We start from the raw sequence: 19187 nt of genomic DNA on the forward strand, positions 1-19187 counted from the left end.
ACAGGAGAGCTGCTGGGGTGGCTCTGCCCCAGGGGCTGCTGCAGGGATTGTTGGAACGGGGGCGAGCTGCTCCTTTCTGTTCCCAGCTTCAGGCAGATGATTTGCGGAAGCAAACAAACTCCACAACTTTTGTCAAAGTTGTAAAGCCAGTGTGTTTATTACAGTGCTGGACACGGGTGAGAGAGAGAGTGGAAATTTTCCAGAGTAGGAATCCATTTTGATTTAGGTGAAATGTTCCTCTTTGAATTAAGTCTGTGGCTTGCAAACAGAGCTGTTTGGTCTGGCTGCCTGTGCTCGAAGAAACTGCTTCAGCTAAAGCACAGAGATAAGGAAGGGCCCCTTGAACTCTGAAACAGACGGAGAGGCTGCAGGAGACAGGGCAGGGTGACCCAGGAGTTCTTTTTGATAAAAAACTAGCGGCACATGTAACCGAAATCAGTAGAATGAATATGTATGAACCTGTGGTGAAATTGCATGCATATGGATTTGAGAGGCGGATAAAAAAGGATCTGGAGTTCCCAGAGGCACACATGTCATTTAAGGGGAGCGATCCCTGCGTGCGCCCAGCGCTGTAATAAACATACCAGCTTTACAACTTGCACAGAAGTTGTGGAGTTTGTTTGATTCCACAAATCACAGACTCAGCTGGATAATCAGCCATGGGAAAATCCATGGCACTGGGAATGCCAAATGCATCCTGAAGGCCCTGCATTCCAAAGAAACCAAATCAGGCTTTCCATCCCTCATGGGGACTTGGTGCTGTATGTCCGTGTCCCCTCTGGAGCCACCCTGGCTGCTGGGGACAGCTGTGGCCCGGCTCGGCTCGGCTGCCTTTGGTGTCCCTGCTGGCAGTGACAGCTCGGAATGGGGACAGTTCCAGGCTGGCACAGCAGGAGCAGTGGCCCAGGGTGAGCCCATGGCGAGGGGGCTGGCAGGGCTGTGATGTCACACACAGGTGTCACACGGGTGTCCCAGCATCTCTGGGCTGTGCTGCCAGACCCAGATCCAAAGTGTCCCAGCAGCTCCGGCACCTGGCTGGGCACAGGTGGCATTCCCAGCCCCTCTGGAGCAGGGACCCGGCAGTGCCGTTTTGCTGAACTGCAGTGACATCCAGTGGCTGTCCCTGACGGCCCTGGCCGGGCTGTCACTGCTGCCAGCAGCTCTGCACACCCGCCAGGGGAGGAGCAGATTTTTCTCTGAGCACTCACAGCTCAGTACCTGTCACAGTCACATTCTCTGAAAAATCCCTTCGCCCAGGGTTTTTCTCCTGGGAAGCTGAGCAGCCTCAGAGAAAAGGAAAACAATTCTTATCTCATTTGCTTCTCCTGTGCTGTGCTCCTGTGGAATGTGTTTGGAGATTGTTCACCCACAGGTGATTGTTCCATTGGATCTGCTGGGAGTTGTTTTCACTCTTTGGCCAATCAGGGCCAAGCTGTGTCAGACTCTGCAGAGAGTCACGAGTTTCATTATTATCTTTTTAGTCTTCTGTCTGTATCCTTTCTGTATCCTTTAGTATAGTTTGTATTCTTCTTGTATTCTATAGTTTAGTATTCTTTAATATAATACAGTATCATAAAATAATAAATGAGCCTTCTGAGAACATGGAGTCAGATTCAGCATTCCTTCCTGCCGGGGGGTACCCCACAAATACAACAGGTACCCAGCTCAGAAAGCTCCTGCTGGCCCTTCAGGCAGCAGAGAGATGTATTTTAACCTGCAGAAATATTTTAAATCCTGTAGAATTTGCTTTTTTATCCTCCTCACTGCCTACAAGTTCTGATTTACAAAGCCCCAAACCCTCTGCCCACAAACCTCAGCTGGAATTTATCCTACCCAGGGAAATCCACAGAGGTTCCTTCCACCCTGTTGTTTGATTTTTAAGGAAAGTCCTGCCTTGCTGATGTTTATCTGTCATGAAATCTGGGCAGGAAAAGGCCCCACACATGGAGCTGGTGCAGCTGTGGATATTCATTGTAACAAATAATCATCAAACCCCAGTGAAGGGCGAAGGTGCTGCTGTTCTCATCTAATAAAGGGGTTTTTTTTTGCATTTTAGAGCAAATAAAGAGTGTGGCAGGTGCCCAGCAGGGACTGAGGGCTGCATGTGCTGACAGAGCTGGAACTGGGGTAGAGTGGGATTCACTGGGATCTTCTGGGATCATCAGCAGTGGAGCTGGCAGAGAGGGCAGGGCTGCAGCTCAAAGCAGGAGATAATCAGACCAAGGAGCAGCCAGATCCTCTCCTCTGGTGCCCTTGGAGCTTGTGAGCAGATTTAGCACAGAAATAGACCCTGAACATGTGTTCTATGAGCAGATTTAACACAAAAATAGCCCTTTACATGTGTTATATGAGCAGATTTAACACAAAAATAGCCCTTTACATGTGTTTGGTGAGCAGATTTAACACAAAAATAGCCCCTTACATGTATTCTGTGAGCAGGTTTAACTCAAAAACAGCCCCTCACATGTGTTTGGTGAGCAGATTTAACACAGAAATAGCCCCTCACGTGTGTTTGGTGAGCAGATTTAACACAAAAATAGCCCCTCACGTGTGTTTTCAACTCTCTGTTCTGTGTTTGCCTCCAGGAACCAGTGAAGACCTTTTCCAGGACTCTGAGGGGCGGGAGGGATCTGAGCCCATCGAGGAACACCAGTTTTCAGACCTCGAGGAATCTGACGACGATGACGACAATGAGGATGAGGAAGACGAGGAGGAAGAGGAGAGCCAAGATGAGCCAGCGCTGAAGCTGCCGGAAGGCAAACACGGCACCCTCCTGCTGCACTCCTCAGGGGGCTCCCCGTCTTCTCCAGAGGAAGGCACCGAAGCATCCACAGCTCAAGAAGCTGCTTCCAGCACCCCGAAAGCAGGGGAAGGCCAGCAGGCCTCCTCCTCCTCCTCAGGGCTGGAGACCAAGTGGTCAGCAGACAGCAGTGACATTGCTGTGTGCCACAGCTTCCTGAGCCTCCACAGACCAGCTTTGACCTCCACCGAGCACTTGGCTCCTGCTGAGAGAGAGTCTGTCACCAGGCCACAGATGTCCTTGGTCATGGACCTGTCGACCTCCAAAGACACCTCCCCGAGGAAGAGGTGGTCCCCGAGCCAGGACTGTGGCAGAGGGGGTGGCAGCAGCAGACCAATGATAGCGAGGAAGCACTTACTGACCAAAAATGAAACGTCCCCCAAACGCTTCTCCCCCACGGCAGAGCTGTCCTCCCTGAGGTGCCTGTCCCCAGGGAGGGGGCTGTCCCCCTGCCAGCGCCTCTCTCCCAGGAGGGAGGCGTCTCCCCTGAGATGTGTGTCCCCAAGGCTCGAGCTGTCGCCCAGCAGGCACCTGTCCCCCCGGAGGGAGCTGTCCCCGAGGACAGCCCTCCCCCCAGACGGAGAAGTGGCCCCTGCCAGGCACTCGTCGCCCAGCAGAGAGATGGCATCCCTGAGGTACTTCTCCCTGAAGAAAGTCTTGTCTCCAGGCTGCTTGGAGCTGGCCAGGTATCCGCCCCCTGGCAAAGAGGACTTGCCTGGCTCTAGCAAATCAACAGAGGACAAAGTTCCAAGCTCATATCAAGCCCAGCCCGGGATGTTCTCTTCGATGCCTCTACCTCACAGGTTCTTTGGCAAAAACTTACAGCTCTACGAGTCCAAGCTGGTAAGTCCAGTGCCCTGCTGCCCTCTGGTCCCCACAGGGTGGTCTCTGACACGGTTTTTGGTGAAGGCTGTGCTGCAGAAGTGCACAGGGACCCTATGACCACTGTCAAGGTGACCCAGAGAACAAGGACAGGGGACAGCAGTGGGTTTTGCACCCATTTGGGTCCTGCCCTTCTCAGATGGAGACAAATAAAGTTATCCCTTCTCCAAGGGGTTATTCCCGCTCCTGAGCCAGCCAGTCCTGCTGGGACAATCACCAAGGACAACCTCTTAATGATGAATTGTCACTAAGAGCCTTTTTATTCCTGGGAATTTCATTCCCGTCCCTGAGGTTTCCTTGGCTGGGGTAGAGCTGTGACCATTTCCCAGTGGTCAGTGACCTGAGCCAGCTCTGGCTGAGCCCTGTGTCCACCCACAGCCAGCTCTGCTGGATGAGCTGCTGAGAAATGTTTGTTTGGACAGCTCTTATTTCATCTCTCTTCTCTCTTCAGCACAGAGAGGGGTTTCCCACTGGGCCCAGAACATTATTTAATCTCTCTGCTGGACGAATCAAATCCTGTGGGTAAAGGGAAATCGCCTGCTCCTCCCAGGGCTGCAGGCAGATTGATGTGGGGTTTGGGGGAATATTTCCCATTCCTGCTGGAGTGCCTGGCTCTGCTGTCAGTTGTGCTGGGGAATGTGAGATCCCCTCGCTGTGGGGAGAGACTCCAGCCCTCAGGGGCTGCACTGGGGGGAGAGAGAGGCCTTTACATCCCTGCCCCCCAGATGCTGAGCCAGGGCTTCTCCAGACCTTTCTCCCATGCCCATGCTAACCTTCTGTCCTGTGGTGCCTCCTTCCTCCTTTCCACTCTGAGTCTTTGTCTCTCCTTCTCAGAGACTCTCCTTTACTTGAAGCCAAACCTTGGCTTCCTTTAATGCTGTTTGCCCTTCCTGTCAATCCGCTTCTGGTGGTGAATCCCAGGGCTCTGGAAACCCTCATCCTTCAACTCTTCTGTCAGGATAACTTCCCACTGCCTCTGCTTGGTGTGAATCCCCTCAGCTCCCAAATCCACAGTAGGAGACAAGGTTTTAAGCCCTGCTTGTCTGCCATTCCCACCTTTCAACTCCTTTGGTCACATTTACCTTTTGGCATTGTTTTCCTGCTCCTTTTCTGCACCCAGAGCCATCACTGTTACTTCTCCATGTGCCTCCAAAGCAACAGCAAAAACCTAAATGGAAAAATTCCCCTTTATCAGCACAATGGACAGCTGGGCTTTCATTGCAAAACTAACATTCCTGGTAAGGCCACAAGAGACAGGAAGACCAGAGGAGGGTTTATCAGGTCCCAACACAGAGCTTGAAGATGATCTTAGCCCAGTTCCAATGTCAGGCTCACTGCCAGGTCTCACCACCACCATCTCCCTTCCCACTGGCCCTTGCTTAGGGCAGTCTCTCCCCGTGGTGATTGTTGCACCACTGAAATATTTGTTTGGGGTTTCCCAGCATCCCTGAAGTGATTTGGCCAAGGCTTCCTGTGGATAAGTGACATTTAGCAGTGTTTGGGCTTGTCACTGCTGACCCAGCACACACTACCTTTGGTGGCTCTTCCTTCTTCTCTTTCCTGTTCTCTTTTGCTGCTTTCCTCTGCTGTCTCTTCAGAGATCCAGCTCACAGGATCAGGGAGTTATTCCCCATAATCGTACAAAGAAATGTGCCCTCCAGTGGATCCTCACATTTCATCTCCAACCCCATCTTAATTGAAAGTTGATTTCAGTTTCTGTTGCTTCCTCTTCTTGGGAGTCCTGTGCAGGGATTTAGTCATTACCTCATCACTAATTAATCCATTTCTGTTTAGCCACATATCTCTCCATGATGTACGTTAGGAAACTATGGGAAGCACCGGGAGAGAAAGAGGAAAAGGTAAAATGTAGGGTCTGAACTCTTGATTTGCAAAGAGCACCCCATGAGGGTGGTGGTGGGGACCAACTGCTGGGTGCGCTGGAGTTGATGCCGCCTCTCACTGGAAGCATCCTTGCACTCAGCAGCTGTAAGGATGCAATCCTGCTTTAGGAAAGCTCAGTGAAAATGAATGAATGAATAAATAAATAAAAAATAACCTCATTCTGGGCTCTCAGGAACCCCCTGCACTGATGGGGATCCCAAGCAGCTCAGCTGGCAGCAAACGCTGGCAGATCTGCCAGTGTTCCAGAGCCAGCTCTGAGAGTAGGGGTCATGCTTTTAAACTAAAAGAGGGGAGATCCAGACTAGAGCTAAGGAGGAAATTCTTTACTCACAGGGTGGGGAGGCCCTGGCTCAGGTTGCCCAGGGGGATCCCTGGAAGGGTCCAAGGCCGGATTGGATGAGGCTGGGAGCAACCTGGTCTAGTTAAAGATGTCCCTGCCCACGGCAGGGGGTTGGACAAGATGGCCTTTAAAGGTCCCTTCCAACCAAGTAATTCTGATTTATAACGATCCAGGCCTAAGCCAAATCCCTGGATCTGTGCCCGAACACACCATGGGTATATTTGTCCCAGAAGGGAAACGCTGTGGGTTGTGCTGCTCCTCGCCTTCAAGGTCCGGGGCTCCGCATCTCCCTGAGTTCGCTGACCTCCCTCAAACCCGAATAAAACCCTAACCCCAGTCCTTGCAGCAAGCCTTGCTGCTGCCGAGGCCATCCCGTGTGTCACACTGACCCAGCTCTTCTTTTCCCCCGGCACAGAAGATGGAACCCCGCAGCCTGCCCTGCTCTCCCAGCACCCTGCCGCCCGCGTGCCCCCGGCCCCTGCAGGCCCCTCACGACCTCCACGCTCCCGGCCGAGGGGAGGAGAATGTCTTCAGCCACCTCCCGCTGCACTCGCAGCAGCTCGCCAGGACCCCGTACCCCATGATCCCCATCGGGGGCATCCAGATGGTGCAGGCCAGGCCCAGCTCCCACGCCAGCCTGGTGCCCGGCCCCGTGCTGTCCCTCCAAGCCGGACACTTCACCGCAGCCAGCGGTCTCGCCCAGCTCAGCCGGGCCGCCGCGAGGGATGGGGAGCCCCGAAGCCCTCCAGAGCCGTCATCGGCGTCCGTGTCCCCCGTGGCCAAGGTCTCCAAGTACACCCTGTCTCCGGAGCCGGCAGGCGGTGGCTTCTCGGAGGAGAAGATGAGGACTAGCGAGCTCCAGCAGGAGCAGGAGGAGCACAGGCCCGCAGCGGAGGCCGAGCCCAGCCCGGCGGAGCGGCCACGGTCCTCGGTGTCCCCCAGCAGCCCCAGCGCCCCCCAGGAGCCCTCTGCGGAGCCCTTGGCCAGTGGGGAGGAACCCTCCAAAGCCACGGGCAAGCAGCAGTCGGGCAGCTCGAGCACCCCTTCGGAACCAGCCTGCACTTTCATCTCAGCCGTCCCCTCGCTGGCCAGGGACAGCCCCTCAGAAGCCCCCCCTGGCCACCCCCAGGCCCTGCGCCCCAGGAACCTCTCCGGAGAGCCCGGCGGGAGCAGCCCACACCCAGAGCACTCCGATTTAGGTCAAACTCACAAAAAGGTGGATGAAAACGCGGGAAGTACTTAAACCTCCGCCAGCTGTTCCACCTTTAGGCTTCCTCTGTAAAATCAACAGACATTTTCAACACTATTTCCTTTAGTATAATCATAAGAAGCACTCTAGTGAATGACCAAACCCATGGAAAATTCCTGGTTTTCTTTGTCCCAGTCTGGTATTATCTCCACATGTATGCAGTTACTTGTGCCTTTTTCTATAACTTTTGTTGCTTGAAATGTACAAAACTGTTTGAGGCTGTGAATATTTTTTTAGAGTTTTTTGGAAAGGGGGTTTGTTAGACCTTGTCTTTTTTGCCATTTAGGTGTGCATAATCCTGGGCCTGAGAGATGCAGAAAGGAAAGGGTTAAGCATTTTAAAGAGGAAGAAGATGCACTGAAAACAAAAGCAAAACATAAAAAAACCCTTTTTTTATATTGCTTAAATGATTAAAAAAAAAGAAAAAAAACCCAAACCCTTGCTCCTGTGTACAGAAGTTTATGATTCATATTTATTACATGCTTTATTTAATTCTTGCAAAGTGCTTGGTTTTTTTGGTTTTCTTTTTCCTTGCATCCCTATGGTTGTGCTTTAAACAGTTGAAACTGCTTTACATTTGAAAAACGTGTTTACCCTGACCTTGTGACTGAAAGTAGCACTTCCTTGAGCAGGGGAGGTTCCTTGTGTGCAGGGAGAGAAACTGTCCCTCGAAAAGAGGACAACAAACCGTGAGCACCCCTCCGTCCTGCAGAACCTAGCAAAGCACTTTTCTAAAAAAAAAAGAAAAAAAAAAAAAAAGGACAAAAAACCCCTAAAAACTTAAAAAAAAAGGTTCTTCTTCAAAGATTTACCTGCGAGAAGGTAGGAATGTACGGAATGTAGAGCCCGTGCCAGCAAGGGTCTCTCGCTGGACGAGCCTCCTGCTTGCTTTGCTTTAATCCTCCCGCAGCGCCCGGCAAAGCCCTGCCTGTGCTGGAGCCCTCCCTGGGCTGGGGGAGCCTCTGCAAACCCTCCCTTGCTGTCAGAGGGGGAGGAACCCAGCCTTGAAAACCTTCCTCCCTCTGGCATGTTTGAGTTGTGGACAAGCTCTCCCCATCCCATCTCATCATCCCATCTCATCATACCAATCCCACCCCATCCCATCATCCCATCCAATCCCATCCCATCATCCCATCCCATCATCCTATCCTATCCCATCCCATCCCATCATCCCATCATACCAATCCCACCCCATCCCATCATCCCATCCAATCCCATCCCATCCCACCCCATCCCATCATCCCATCCCATCCCATCCCAGCCCATCCCAGCCCATCCCATCCCATCCCAGGCTCTCTCCTGGCTGCTCTGGGATCTCCAGGGATGCAGGAGGGCTCTGGGCTCTGCTCCTCTGCTGGGGCTCTGGTGCCTCTGGCTCCTGGTCTCACCTTTATTTATTTATTGACGCGGGACATCCCCAGCTCAGCCCCTCTGGCGCGGACGGGCCCTGGTTTTGGCTGGTTTTGGCAGATAAAATTTGATGCTGAATGGTGAATGCTTGCAAAATCAGCTTGTTATGCATGCGCAGCAGCTTTTCCCAGAGCAGATTTTTCAGGATGAGCATCCCTGGCAGAGCAAAGACTGAACTGCCAATAAATCCGATACCAAATCCAGAGTGACCCTGACAGAGCCATTCCTCTGTCACAACTTTTTAAACCACAAAGCTTCAAATCGTTTGCCCCAGCAGGTTCTTTACTACTTCAGAGGGTTTTCTGGTCGATGGAATCTGTACAAACCTCTTTGTTTTTTTTTTATTTTAACAAAGGAAAAAAAAAAAGATATAGCTATTTAATCAGTGGACCAGTTCTTTCTTCTTTCAGAGCTGTTCCAGTTTATCGGGTACGTAATACACTTTTTAAAAAAAAATAAAAAATACAAAAAAATAATAAAAGGAATCAAATAAAATCCTGAATGAGAACATATTTCCTTGCCAGACTTGATGAGCTACGAACTGTTCCCGTTTCACGGGCAAAGAATAGAAATTTTTAAATAATCTTCTGTCATTTTTTCTTTTCTTTTTTCTTTTTTTTTTCTCTTCTTGTAAAGGGAATTAAGTACAAAAAAACAAGATATCATGGAAATACCATTAAGGCTGTGACACTGACCAAAACAACGTCCAGAACCCATTTATCTCCTAATTAGAGCTTTTATCAGGTTTCCCTTTTTCCCATCTTCCCCTTTTTTGGCCCCGAGCCTGGAAGCTGCTGCTGCTCGCAGAGGCAGGAGCAGGGGCTGGAGCTCGGCTCCGTTCACTTGAGCTCTTAAGCACCAGTTTAAACCCTCCTCAGGCTTTAAGTGCGTGCTTAATACGCGCTTAATCCCGGGGTGAGTGGGAGTGGAGTGCTCGGCCGGGGCTGGTGTGAGCATCCCTGGGAACCACCCATGAAATCGAGCGATTTCCCTGATTTCGGCCACTTTCTGCCCCTTGTCACACTCTTAACTTGATCCAAGGTAGCTTTTTGTATTTAATTTTACATATATATAAAAATATATATATATGTATGGTACATAAAAATACTGCAGCAGCTGTGTCTGGTTTTTTGGTGCATTTGCCGTGAGTTTTGGGCTAGATCAAATCTGCTCAGCTTCCTTCTGTAACTGCATTTCAATCTTTAATCTATTTAAACTTTGTGTGGATTTTTTTTCCCCCTCTGTCATTTGTGGAAAGAGGGGGAGGGGAAAAAGCCCAAGAAACCCCTGAAGTCTTTACATTGATTGTAAAGTTATTGATTGTTTTGTCTTAGTTGTTGGGGGTTTATTATTGTAACTATCAGGATTTTTAAGCTTTCCCAGCAGCTCGAAGCTTTCTGCATCTCAGCTGCGGAGCACCCGGGCAGTTTGTGTGTAGCCATCCAGATCCCTTCACCCGGGGCCAAAAAAAAATCCAGGAAAAGGAGTTTGGGAAAGGGCTGAGGTGCTCCCGGGGACATTCCCTCCCCGGATCCCCTCCCCACCCCCGGCAGCCGCGGAGCGGGGCAGGCAGGGACCGCCGCAAACTCAGGAGATGGGCACAAAAACCGAGTCCCAACCCAGTTGGGCTTCTCTGGCTGGGCTGAAATGGTGCTTCACGCTGTACCCAAGGGGCGAGAAGGCTCCCCCCAAAAATAACTCCTCGCTAATTAAGGGCTAATGGTCGCACTGCCAGCTCAGAGCTCCGCGGGAGGGACCCGCAGCACCAGCACCAGCATCTCCGTCTGCGGGCACGGCGGCTCCGGGCAGCCCGGCCCCGGCACCCCGGGCACCAGCGTGTGCCTCTGCCCCGTGCTCGCCGAGGAGACAGGAATGGCACTCCCGGGATGTTAACAGGCTTGGGTGCTATTCCCAGCCCTCGGCGGTGGCTGCCGTTCCCAGCCCGGTCCCCTTCGGTCTCCCTGTGTCACCCTCGGTGGAAGGTGATCGCTGGTCCTGTCGCTCTGAATGTCTGTCCTGCCTGCAAAACGGGGATGGAAAATCCCTTTTTTCTTCCCACAAGGGCTGCAAGGGTGTCTCTGTTGCTTTGCAGAGCAATTAGCAGGATAATTTACCAGAGAATGTATTAATAATGTAAATGAAAAAGCCGAGCCCAGCCCTTCCTGTTCAGCAGCAGGTGGAAATAAAATCCCCTGCTTTTCTCACGGCAGAGCTTCTCCAATTTATAATCCATGAGGGCACGGCCTGGCTGCTCCTGTGGTGTGGCTGCTCCACAGCCCCAATCCCACGGGGATATTTCATGGATTATTTTCGCGGATATTTCACCCTGCTGAGCTGTTTGGGTGGCTCCCATCCACGCAGCTCCTGGATCACACACGGACGCTCTGGAGCCAGAAATCCTCCTGCACACAGAGGACTAGGCCCAAGCTCTGGGATCACTCCCTGACTGTGTTCTTATACCAGGACTGACATCCGGAGCTCAGAAAGCTCCTGGACTTCAATCTTGAGCACCTCTGGATTTCCAGCAACTCCTTTGTGCTGCAGCAGGGATTTAGCTCCTAAATTGAGCTCGGGGTCTTGCAGGGCCGAGCAGACCATGGCATGAGAAGAGGACTCCCCAAAAGCACCCCATCCTCGAGGCAGAGCTCTGCCAGCTCGGGTTATTGCCAGCTCCTTGTCTGGATACCCAGGAGCTGCAGCAGGGAACAAATCCATAAAGAATCAGCTGTGAATTTCCAGCTTTCCACTGAGAAATGCAGTTTCTCATCTGCTCTGAAGGGGTGACATCCGGGCCCTGGTGTCCCTAATGTCCCAGCAGTCCCAAGCCCGGCTCTGATCCCAAATCCAGCCCTGCTGAGCTGCCGGGTCCTGCTGGGGCAGGGCAGGTAATTCCCACCTGTGTCCACCCAGAGCATCCCAAATCCTCCCTGCTGGGGCTGGGGCTCTGCCTCCCCCTGCCCAACAAATCTGCAGCTTTCCCTGCCCTGGGCTTTGTCCAAAATCCACCGAGACAGCACCTGAACAAGCAATATCCTTGGAGAAGTCATTCAAATTATCCCAATTTCCATGCAAAATCCTCCAGGATTTGATCTAGCCCTTCCCTGCTCTCCTTGCTTTTCCTCTGTTCATCATCTGCTTTTTTTCTTTCCTTTCCTTTCCTTTTAAATTTTACCATTTCTGTCTATTGCACAGTATTTACAAATAAAACCGCATTGTAAGTTATTTACAAAAAAAAAAAAAAAAGAGAGAAAAAAAGAAAAAAAATAAACTAAAACACATCAGTCCTGATGGCATAAAACCAATCTGTTTTCATTACTGAGATATGATGGCACTTACGATCACTTTAGTAAATGTAATGTAAAAAATAATTAATAATAATAATTAATAATAATAATGTGTACGCAAATTTAATATACATGGTCTCATGTAAGATAAATATTTGCCTTTTTTTCTAAAAGGTGTATGTATTCTGTAAGTGGAATAGTCTGTAGAAAGTTTCTATATGTTCTTAAAATGGCAATACATTCCAAAAAATGGTACTGTAAATATGTACAGCGTCCAATGGAATTTGGTAGTTTTGCCTGTAATTTTATTTGAACTCCAGTTTCTACACTTGCATCTTGCAATGTCTCTATGGTTATATCAGTGCAAAAAAAAAAAAGCAGGTAAAAAGCACAGTCTGATGTAAAAACAACAAAAAAAACTGAACAAAAAACACACAAAAAATGAGAAAACAAAAAAAAAAGAAAAATACTCAGTATTTGATGTTTGTGACCCTTATTGTAAATGACATCTGTACTGTGAATGAGAAGTTTTTACAAGTATAATATTGCCTTTACTACAGCTCAGATTGTCTGCTCGGTCTGGGCGTATTTTTAAAAAAACAGCATGTTGGAATAAATTTTAAAGTCCCAACATATCACTCGTGTGTGAGTGGCATCTTTTAATTCCCATTTTATTCCCCACGTCCCTAGAGGCACATCTGGATAAATCCTGGTTCTGCTGCAGCCACCCCAGCCCCTGCAGGGGAAGTGCTGCCCTCAGGAAAATGTCACAATTGTATATTTTTCCTGTTTTTCCTCCTTTTTTTCCCCAGTTTTTCCTCCTCACAGAGCTGAGGCTGTGAGCAATGGATGCTCTGCAGAGGCCAGGCTGAATTCCCACAACCCCAGACTGGTTTGGGTAGGAAAGGACTTTAAAGATCATCCAGTTCCCACCCCAGCTGGGCAGGGACAGATCCCACTGGAGCAGGGTGCTCAGAGCCTTGTCCAGCCTGGCCTTGGACACAAATTTTTAGGGGAAAAAAAAAGGATAACTATAAAAAAATCTGGAATTTCCACCTTCCACTTGTTCCCCCCCAGGAACTGAGCTGCCCTCAGCCCATCAGTTCCCTTTATTCCCTGGGCAGCTCCTGCCCTGACACCCTTTGCCCGATCAAAAACCTGCCTGGGCCTGGGCGTGCTGCGTGTTGGGGAGCACGGGAAGGGGAGGAGAGGGCTGAGAGGAACGGGGACATGAATCCAGGGATTGGGGCTGAGAGGAGCGGGGACATGAATCCAGAGATTGGGGCTGAGAGGAATGGGGACCTGAATCCAGGGATTGGGGCTGAGAGGAACGGGGACATGAATCCAGAGATTGGGGCTGAGAGGAACGGGGACCTGAATCCAGGGATTTGGGCTGAGAGGAACGGGGACCTGGCTCCAGGGATTTGGGGCTGAGAGGAATGGGGACCTGAATCCAGGGATTTGGGGCTGAGAGGAACGGGGACCTGAATCCAGGGATTGGGGCTGAGAGGAACGGGGACATGAATCCAGGGATTTGGGGCTGAGAGGAACGGGGACCTGGCTCCAGGGATTGGGGCTGAGAGCAGCAGGGACCTGGCTCCAGTGATTTAGGGCTGAGAGCATCAAGGATGTGGCTCCAGGAATTTAGGGCTGAGAGGAAGGGGGACCTGGCTCCAGGGATTGGGACTGAGAAGAACAGGGACCTGGCTCCAGGGATTTGGGGCTGAGAGCAGCAGGGGCCTGCTTCCAGGGATTTGGGGTTCCACTGAGGACAGGGCTGAAAGGAACAGGGATTTGGCTCCAGGGATTTGGGTCCCCAGGGAGCTGGGAGGAGGAGGAGGAGGAGGAGGAGGAGGGATGGTTGCGGCTGTGCTGCGCAGAGCGAGCAGGGACAGCTCCTCCTGTGCCCCGTGTCCCCAGCCGTGCTGGGGACAGAGTGTGAGAGAGGGGACACAGGCTCTGTCCCTCTGCCCGGGGCTGCCTGGGCTCCTCCCCGCCTCGGCCAGATGGTTTGGGGCTGTGTCTCCCTGCCAGGAGGAGCTGTCGGAGCTGGAGGGGCTGGCACGGCCGCCCGGGCTGGTGCTCGTTGTTATGACAACAGGAGGAGGCTGCCGAGAGCAGAGAGCGGGGTGGGGGGAGGCAAGGAAAAGGGATCGGAGAATCAAAGAATCGGAGAATTGTACAATCATTAAGGCTGGAAAAGACCTCCGAGAGCATCAAGGCCAACCTTTGATCGAATCCCACCATCCCCAGTGAGCCATCTCACAAAGGGCAGGATTGTGTGGGGCACAAGGGCTCAGGGAAGGCAGTGAGGGACAGGCTGAGGGGTGGGCTGAGCACGGGGCAGAGAGGGAGAGCACCCCGGGGATAGAGGGCAGCCCAGGGATAGAGGGCACCCCAGGATAGAGGGCAGCCCAGGATAGAGGGCAGCCCAGGGATAGAGGGCACCCCAGGATAGAGGGCACCCCGGGGACAGAGGGCACCCAGGATAGAGGGCAGCCCGGGGATAGAGGGTACCCCAGGGATCCAGGGCAGCCCTAGGGATGCGGGACAGCCCAGGGACAGAGGGCAGCCCAGGGACAGAGGGCAGCCCAGGGACAGAGAGCAGCCCTGGACAGAGGGCACCCTGGGGATAGAGGGCACCCCAGGGACAGAGGGCACCCCAGGATAGAGGAGCACCCCAGGGATCCAGGGCAGCCCTAGGGATGCAGGACAGCCCAGGGATAGAGGGCAGCCACAGGGATAGAGGGCATCCTGAGCAATGCAGGGCAGCCCCAGGGACAGAGGGCACCCCAGGGACAGAAGGCAGCCCAGGACAGAGGGCACCCTGGGGACAGAGGGCACCCCAGGGATAGAGGGCACCCCAGGGATCCAGGGCAGCCCTAGGGGTGCAGGTCAGCCCCAGGGACAGAAGGCAGCCTCAGGGATAGAGGGCATCTTGAGAGATGCAGGGCAGCTCCAGGTATAGAGGGCACCCCAGGGTGGCATCAGGACCTGGCTGTGCCTTGCTTGTGACACCACTGGCCACAAGAAGGGCTGGGCTGTGCCTACAGGGCAGAGCAGCCAAAACATCACCAGGGGTGGGACCTGTGCAGTGGCAAAAACTGGGACAACAATGCCCAAAGCAGCAGCCTGGGGGTTACTGCAGCTGATCCCTCCTGGGAAGAGCTGGCAGCTGAGCTGTGACCTCATCCTCCAACAGGCATTGCTCAGACAGGCAGCAAAAAAATCCAAAAATTCACCTGGTAACAAACCCTGTGTACTGCTGGGGTCACCAGTGCCCCCTGCCCGCCTCAGAAGGGGCACAAAAAGCAAGGTGCAGGACTTGCCAGGGAATGCCCAAGGTGTCAGCCTGTGCTTTTCATTTCAAACTGGTGTCTCCTAACGTGTCTTTCTCCATAAACCCACAGCTCCTGTGCCCAGAGGATGAAGTGGAAAGCTTGGCTTTCCTCATTAGCAGGGTGCAAGCAGCCCTAGCCTCTGTTTCATGGGGGAAAACCTGGAAATGTGTCCCTGTGTGCCTGCCAGCAGGGATTAACACCCCTGGGAAATGCAGGAGGCTCCCCTGCCTTCCCGGGGGACCTGCACACATTGCTCAGGAACTGAGAAATGCAGTTCCTCACCTGCTCCGAAGGGGTGACATCCCAGCCCTGGTGTCCCTAATGTCCCAGCAGTCCCAAGCCCTGCTCTGATCCCAAATCCAGCCCTTCCAAAGGGAGAATAAGCAAAGTTTCCAAGCCCAGATGAGATAAAGACTGGAGCAACACGGCCTGAGTCCCTGGCTGACGCTGCTCTCCCAGCCTGGGTTATCCTGTGCTCCCGAACCAGAGAGTGAGGGATGGGTTAAAGCCTCCCAGGTGCTCAAGGGGAGGCACCACCAGCCAGACTTTGTGGTCAGGAGCTGGGGTCTGGGAGTCAAAGCCATCCCAGACCGAAAGGACCTCGTGCCCTGCCCTTGGGACTCCCCTTAACCAGGTAACCAGCACCCACTTGAAACCTAAAACCATCCTGTGTGATGAATGTGCTTTATTCTTCCTGGAATTCCAGCTCAGCCGCACAAAGGGCGTGGTTTCAGCAGGAGATGGCAGCGGGTCAGGGCACATCCATTGGATTATTTATCTCTGCAGGTCTTTCCCCATTTTCACTGCAAATTGCACTTTAGGCCACAGCTCTGCCCAAGTTGTTCAGTCCTAAAGGCATGCAGCATTCCAGCTGGAATATTTGCTTTAGGAGATGAAATCCCAGACTCCCAGAGGGAGGGTTGGCTCTGTGGTCCCAGCACTTGGTTAAACCTTTGCTCCTGAAGCGTGTGAGCTCTGGGAATACCCAGCACTGCTGGCTCTGGATTCTTCACTCCCACAGCGCTTTTCCCTCGCAGCTTTCTGCCCCTGGAATCAGCTCGTTCAATGAGAATCCAAAATTTTCACTATAAAATAGATTTCCAACTATTGTGGCTGCAAAAGGAGCTGGAAACCGTGATCTTATCTTTCCTAACATATGGGAAAAATAAAGGCTGCAAAATGTGTTATTCCTTTAACCTCGTAACTTCGGAGACATGAGGCCAACAGGGCCCTGTGTGACACCGAGCTCCAGCAGAGATCTCCGCTTTTAAGATCTCTGTAACCCGTTAGGGTGCAAATTTATGGAAGGAGTCGGGCTAGATAAAAACCAGGTGGAGTTTCAAGGTGAGTATTGTGCTCGAGGAAGGGATTTTCATATTCTTTTACAAGCTCTGTGCCCGTGGCTTTTGGCCTGGGATGTGGGAGCTGCTGGGCTGCCACTCAGTGCCGGCTGGCAGGGGACACGTGTGGGGACACGAGGAGATGAGGGTTATGGGGGAGGAAGAAAGGATGGAGGGATGGATGGATGGATGATGGATGGATGGATGGATGATGGATGGATGGATGGATGGATGATGGATGATGGATGATGGATGGATGATGGATGGATGGATGGATGGATGGATGATGGATGATGGATGGATGGATGGATGGATGGATGGATGGATGGATGATGGATGGATGGATGGATGATGGTTGGATGGATGGATGGATGGATGATGGTTGGATGGATGGATGGATGGATGGATGGATGGATGGATGGATGGATGATGGATGGATGGATGGATGATGGATGGATGATGGATGGATGGATGGATGATGGTTGGATGGATGGATGGATGGATGGATGGATGGATGGATGGATGATGGATGGATGGATGGATGATGGTTGGATGGATGGATGGATGGATGATGGTTGGATGGATGATGGATGGATGATGGATGGATGATGGATGATGGATGGATGGGTGATGGATGGACGGATGATGGATGGATGGATAATGGATGATGGATGAATGGATGATGGAGGGATGGATGATGGATGGATGGATGGATGGATGGATGGATGGATGGATGGATGATGGATGGATGGATGATGGATGATGGATGGATGGATGGATGGATGGATGATGGATGGATGGATGGATGGATGGATGGATGGATGATGGATGGATGATGGATGGATGGATGGATGATGGATGATGGATGATGGATGGATGGATGGATGATGGATGCATGATGGATGGATGGATGGATGATGGATGATGGATGGATGGATGGATGGATGATGGATGCATGATGGATGGATGGATGATGGATGGATGATGGATGATGGATGGATGGATGATGGATGGATGGATGATGGATGATGGATGCATGATGGATGGATGGATGATGGATGGATGATGGATGGATGGATGGATGATGGATGGATGATGGATGGATGGATGGATAATGGATGATGGATGATGGATGGATGGATGATGGATGGATGGATGATGGATGATGGATGGATGATGGATGGATGATTGATGGATGGATGATGGACGGAGGGATGATGGATGGAAGGATGGATGATGGATGATGGATGGATGGATGATGGATGCATGATGGATGGATGGATGGATGATGGATGGATGATGGATGGATGGATGGATAATGGATGATGGATGATGGATGGATGGATGATGGATGATGGATGGATGATGGATGGATGGATGATGGATGGATGATTGATGGATGGATGGATGGACGGAGGGATGATGGATGGAAGGATGGATGATGGATGATGGATGGATGGATGGATGGATGGATGGATGGATGGATGGATGGATGATGGATGGATGGATGGTGGATGATGGATGGATGATGGATGGATGGATGGTGGATGATGGATGGATGATGGATGGATGGATGATGGAGGAATGGATGAGGGTATGAGGAGAAGCCTCTGAAATGTGGGTTTATGTTGCTCAGTGGAAGAGCCCAACCTCCTGAGGCAGACACTTCAGTACTGGCTGCGGCTGTGTGAAATCCCAGCTGATCCTCCTCTGAAAATCCCCTCCCATCCCATTTTCCACGCCTTCCTGACTCTCTGTGAACGTTTGTGCAGTTACCACCCTCTTCCTTCAGGGCCAAACCCCACAAATCCCGAACTCTCACAAAGGCCAAGAGCTGGGGCTTAAAATCCCTCTCCCCCAGCTGAGGCAGCAGCAGGAGCCTCTCAGGCTGCCCCGAGCAGCCGCAGTGATGGCTCTTGCTAACAGCAACCCCATCTTCCAGGCCTTTATATCTCTGACTGGAGACCTAACAAGTGCTGAATTGGTGTGTGATTTAATGAGGCAAACTTCAAAGCTGCTGTTTCCACACCTAATTCACTCATCAGGACTAATAACTGCAATGGGTGGTGGTTTTTTTTTTTTATTTCCTCCTAGCAATTTATTATTTACCCAGTTGCTTTACAGCTCCTAATTTAATAAGTGCAATAACCCAGGGGTACTGCTTCAGGAAGGAGGAGAAACTGTGAAAGCCAACAGTCTCTGCTTTGCTGGACACCAGAGCTCCCAGTGTAACATTTTAAACCCTTTGTGACATTGGCAAGGAAGAGATGTGGAGCTCTGTGCCTCCACAGACAGCTCCATTCCCAAAATGTGCTGGCACCTGCTGGAAGGGGAGGATGGCAATGCTGGATCTCCTGTGGATTTGCGTCCTGCAGCCTGGCCAGGTTTGAGCCTGGCTGACCATGCAGTGGGCATGGATGGGGCCAGAGGGCACCTGAGGGTGGCAAAGCACATCCCCTCTGGGCAGGGGGCTCATTTTTGGGCTCTCCTCACTCTGTCTCCCCCTTCCGGGGATGTGCATGGGGGAGCAGTGACCTTGTCCCAGCCCAGTTCCACCCTGAGGGTCACAATGACGGCCACAAACCCCACTGTGCCCTCCCTGGGGGACTTGTAGGGGTCTAGAGGAATTGTTCTGGAGG

At 51.8% G+C, this 19187-nt stretch overlaps 1 protein-coding gene across 1 annotated transcript in view; it reads left to right on the forward strand.

The window, feature by feature from the left end:
* HIVEP3 (HIVEP zinc finger 3) overlaps positions 1 to 7651 on the forward strand; it is a 232106-nt gene extending 224455 nt beyond the window's left edge. Inside the window, 2 exon segments of the mRNA XM_038160693.1 lie at positions 2586 to 3643; positions 6340 to 7651. Coding sequence (XP_038016621.1) covers positions 2586 to 3643; positions 6340 to 7167 — 1886 coding nt within the window. The 3' untranslated portion in view covers positions 7168 to 7651.
* The last annotated feature ends 11536 nt before the right edge of the window (positions 7652 to 19187 follow it).

The sequence above is a fragment of the Motacilla alba genome, chromosome 23 (genome assembly GCF_015832195.1).
Source record: "Motacilla alba alba isolate MOTALB_02 chromosome 23, Motacilla_alba_V1.0_pri, whole genome shotgun sequence".
NCBI lineage: Eukaryota > Metazoa > Chordata > Aves > Passeriformes > Motacillidae > Motacilla > Motacilla alba.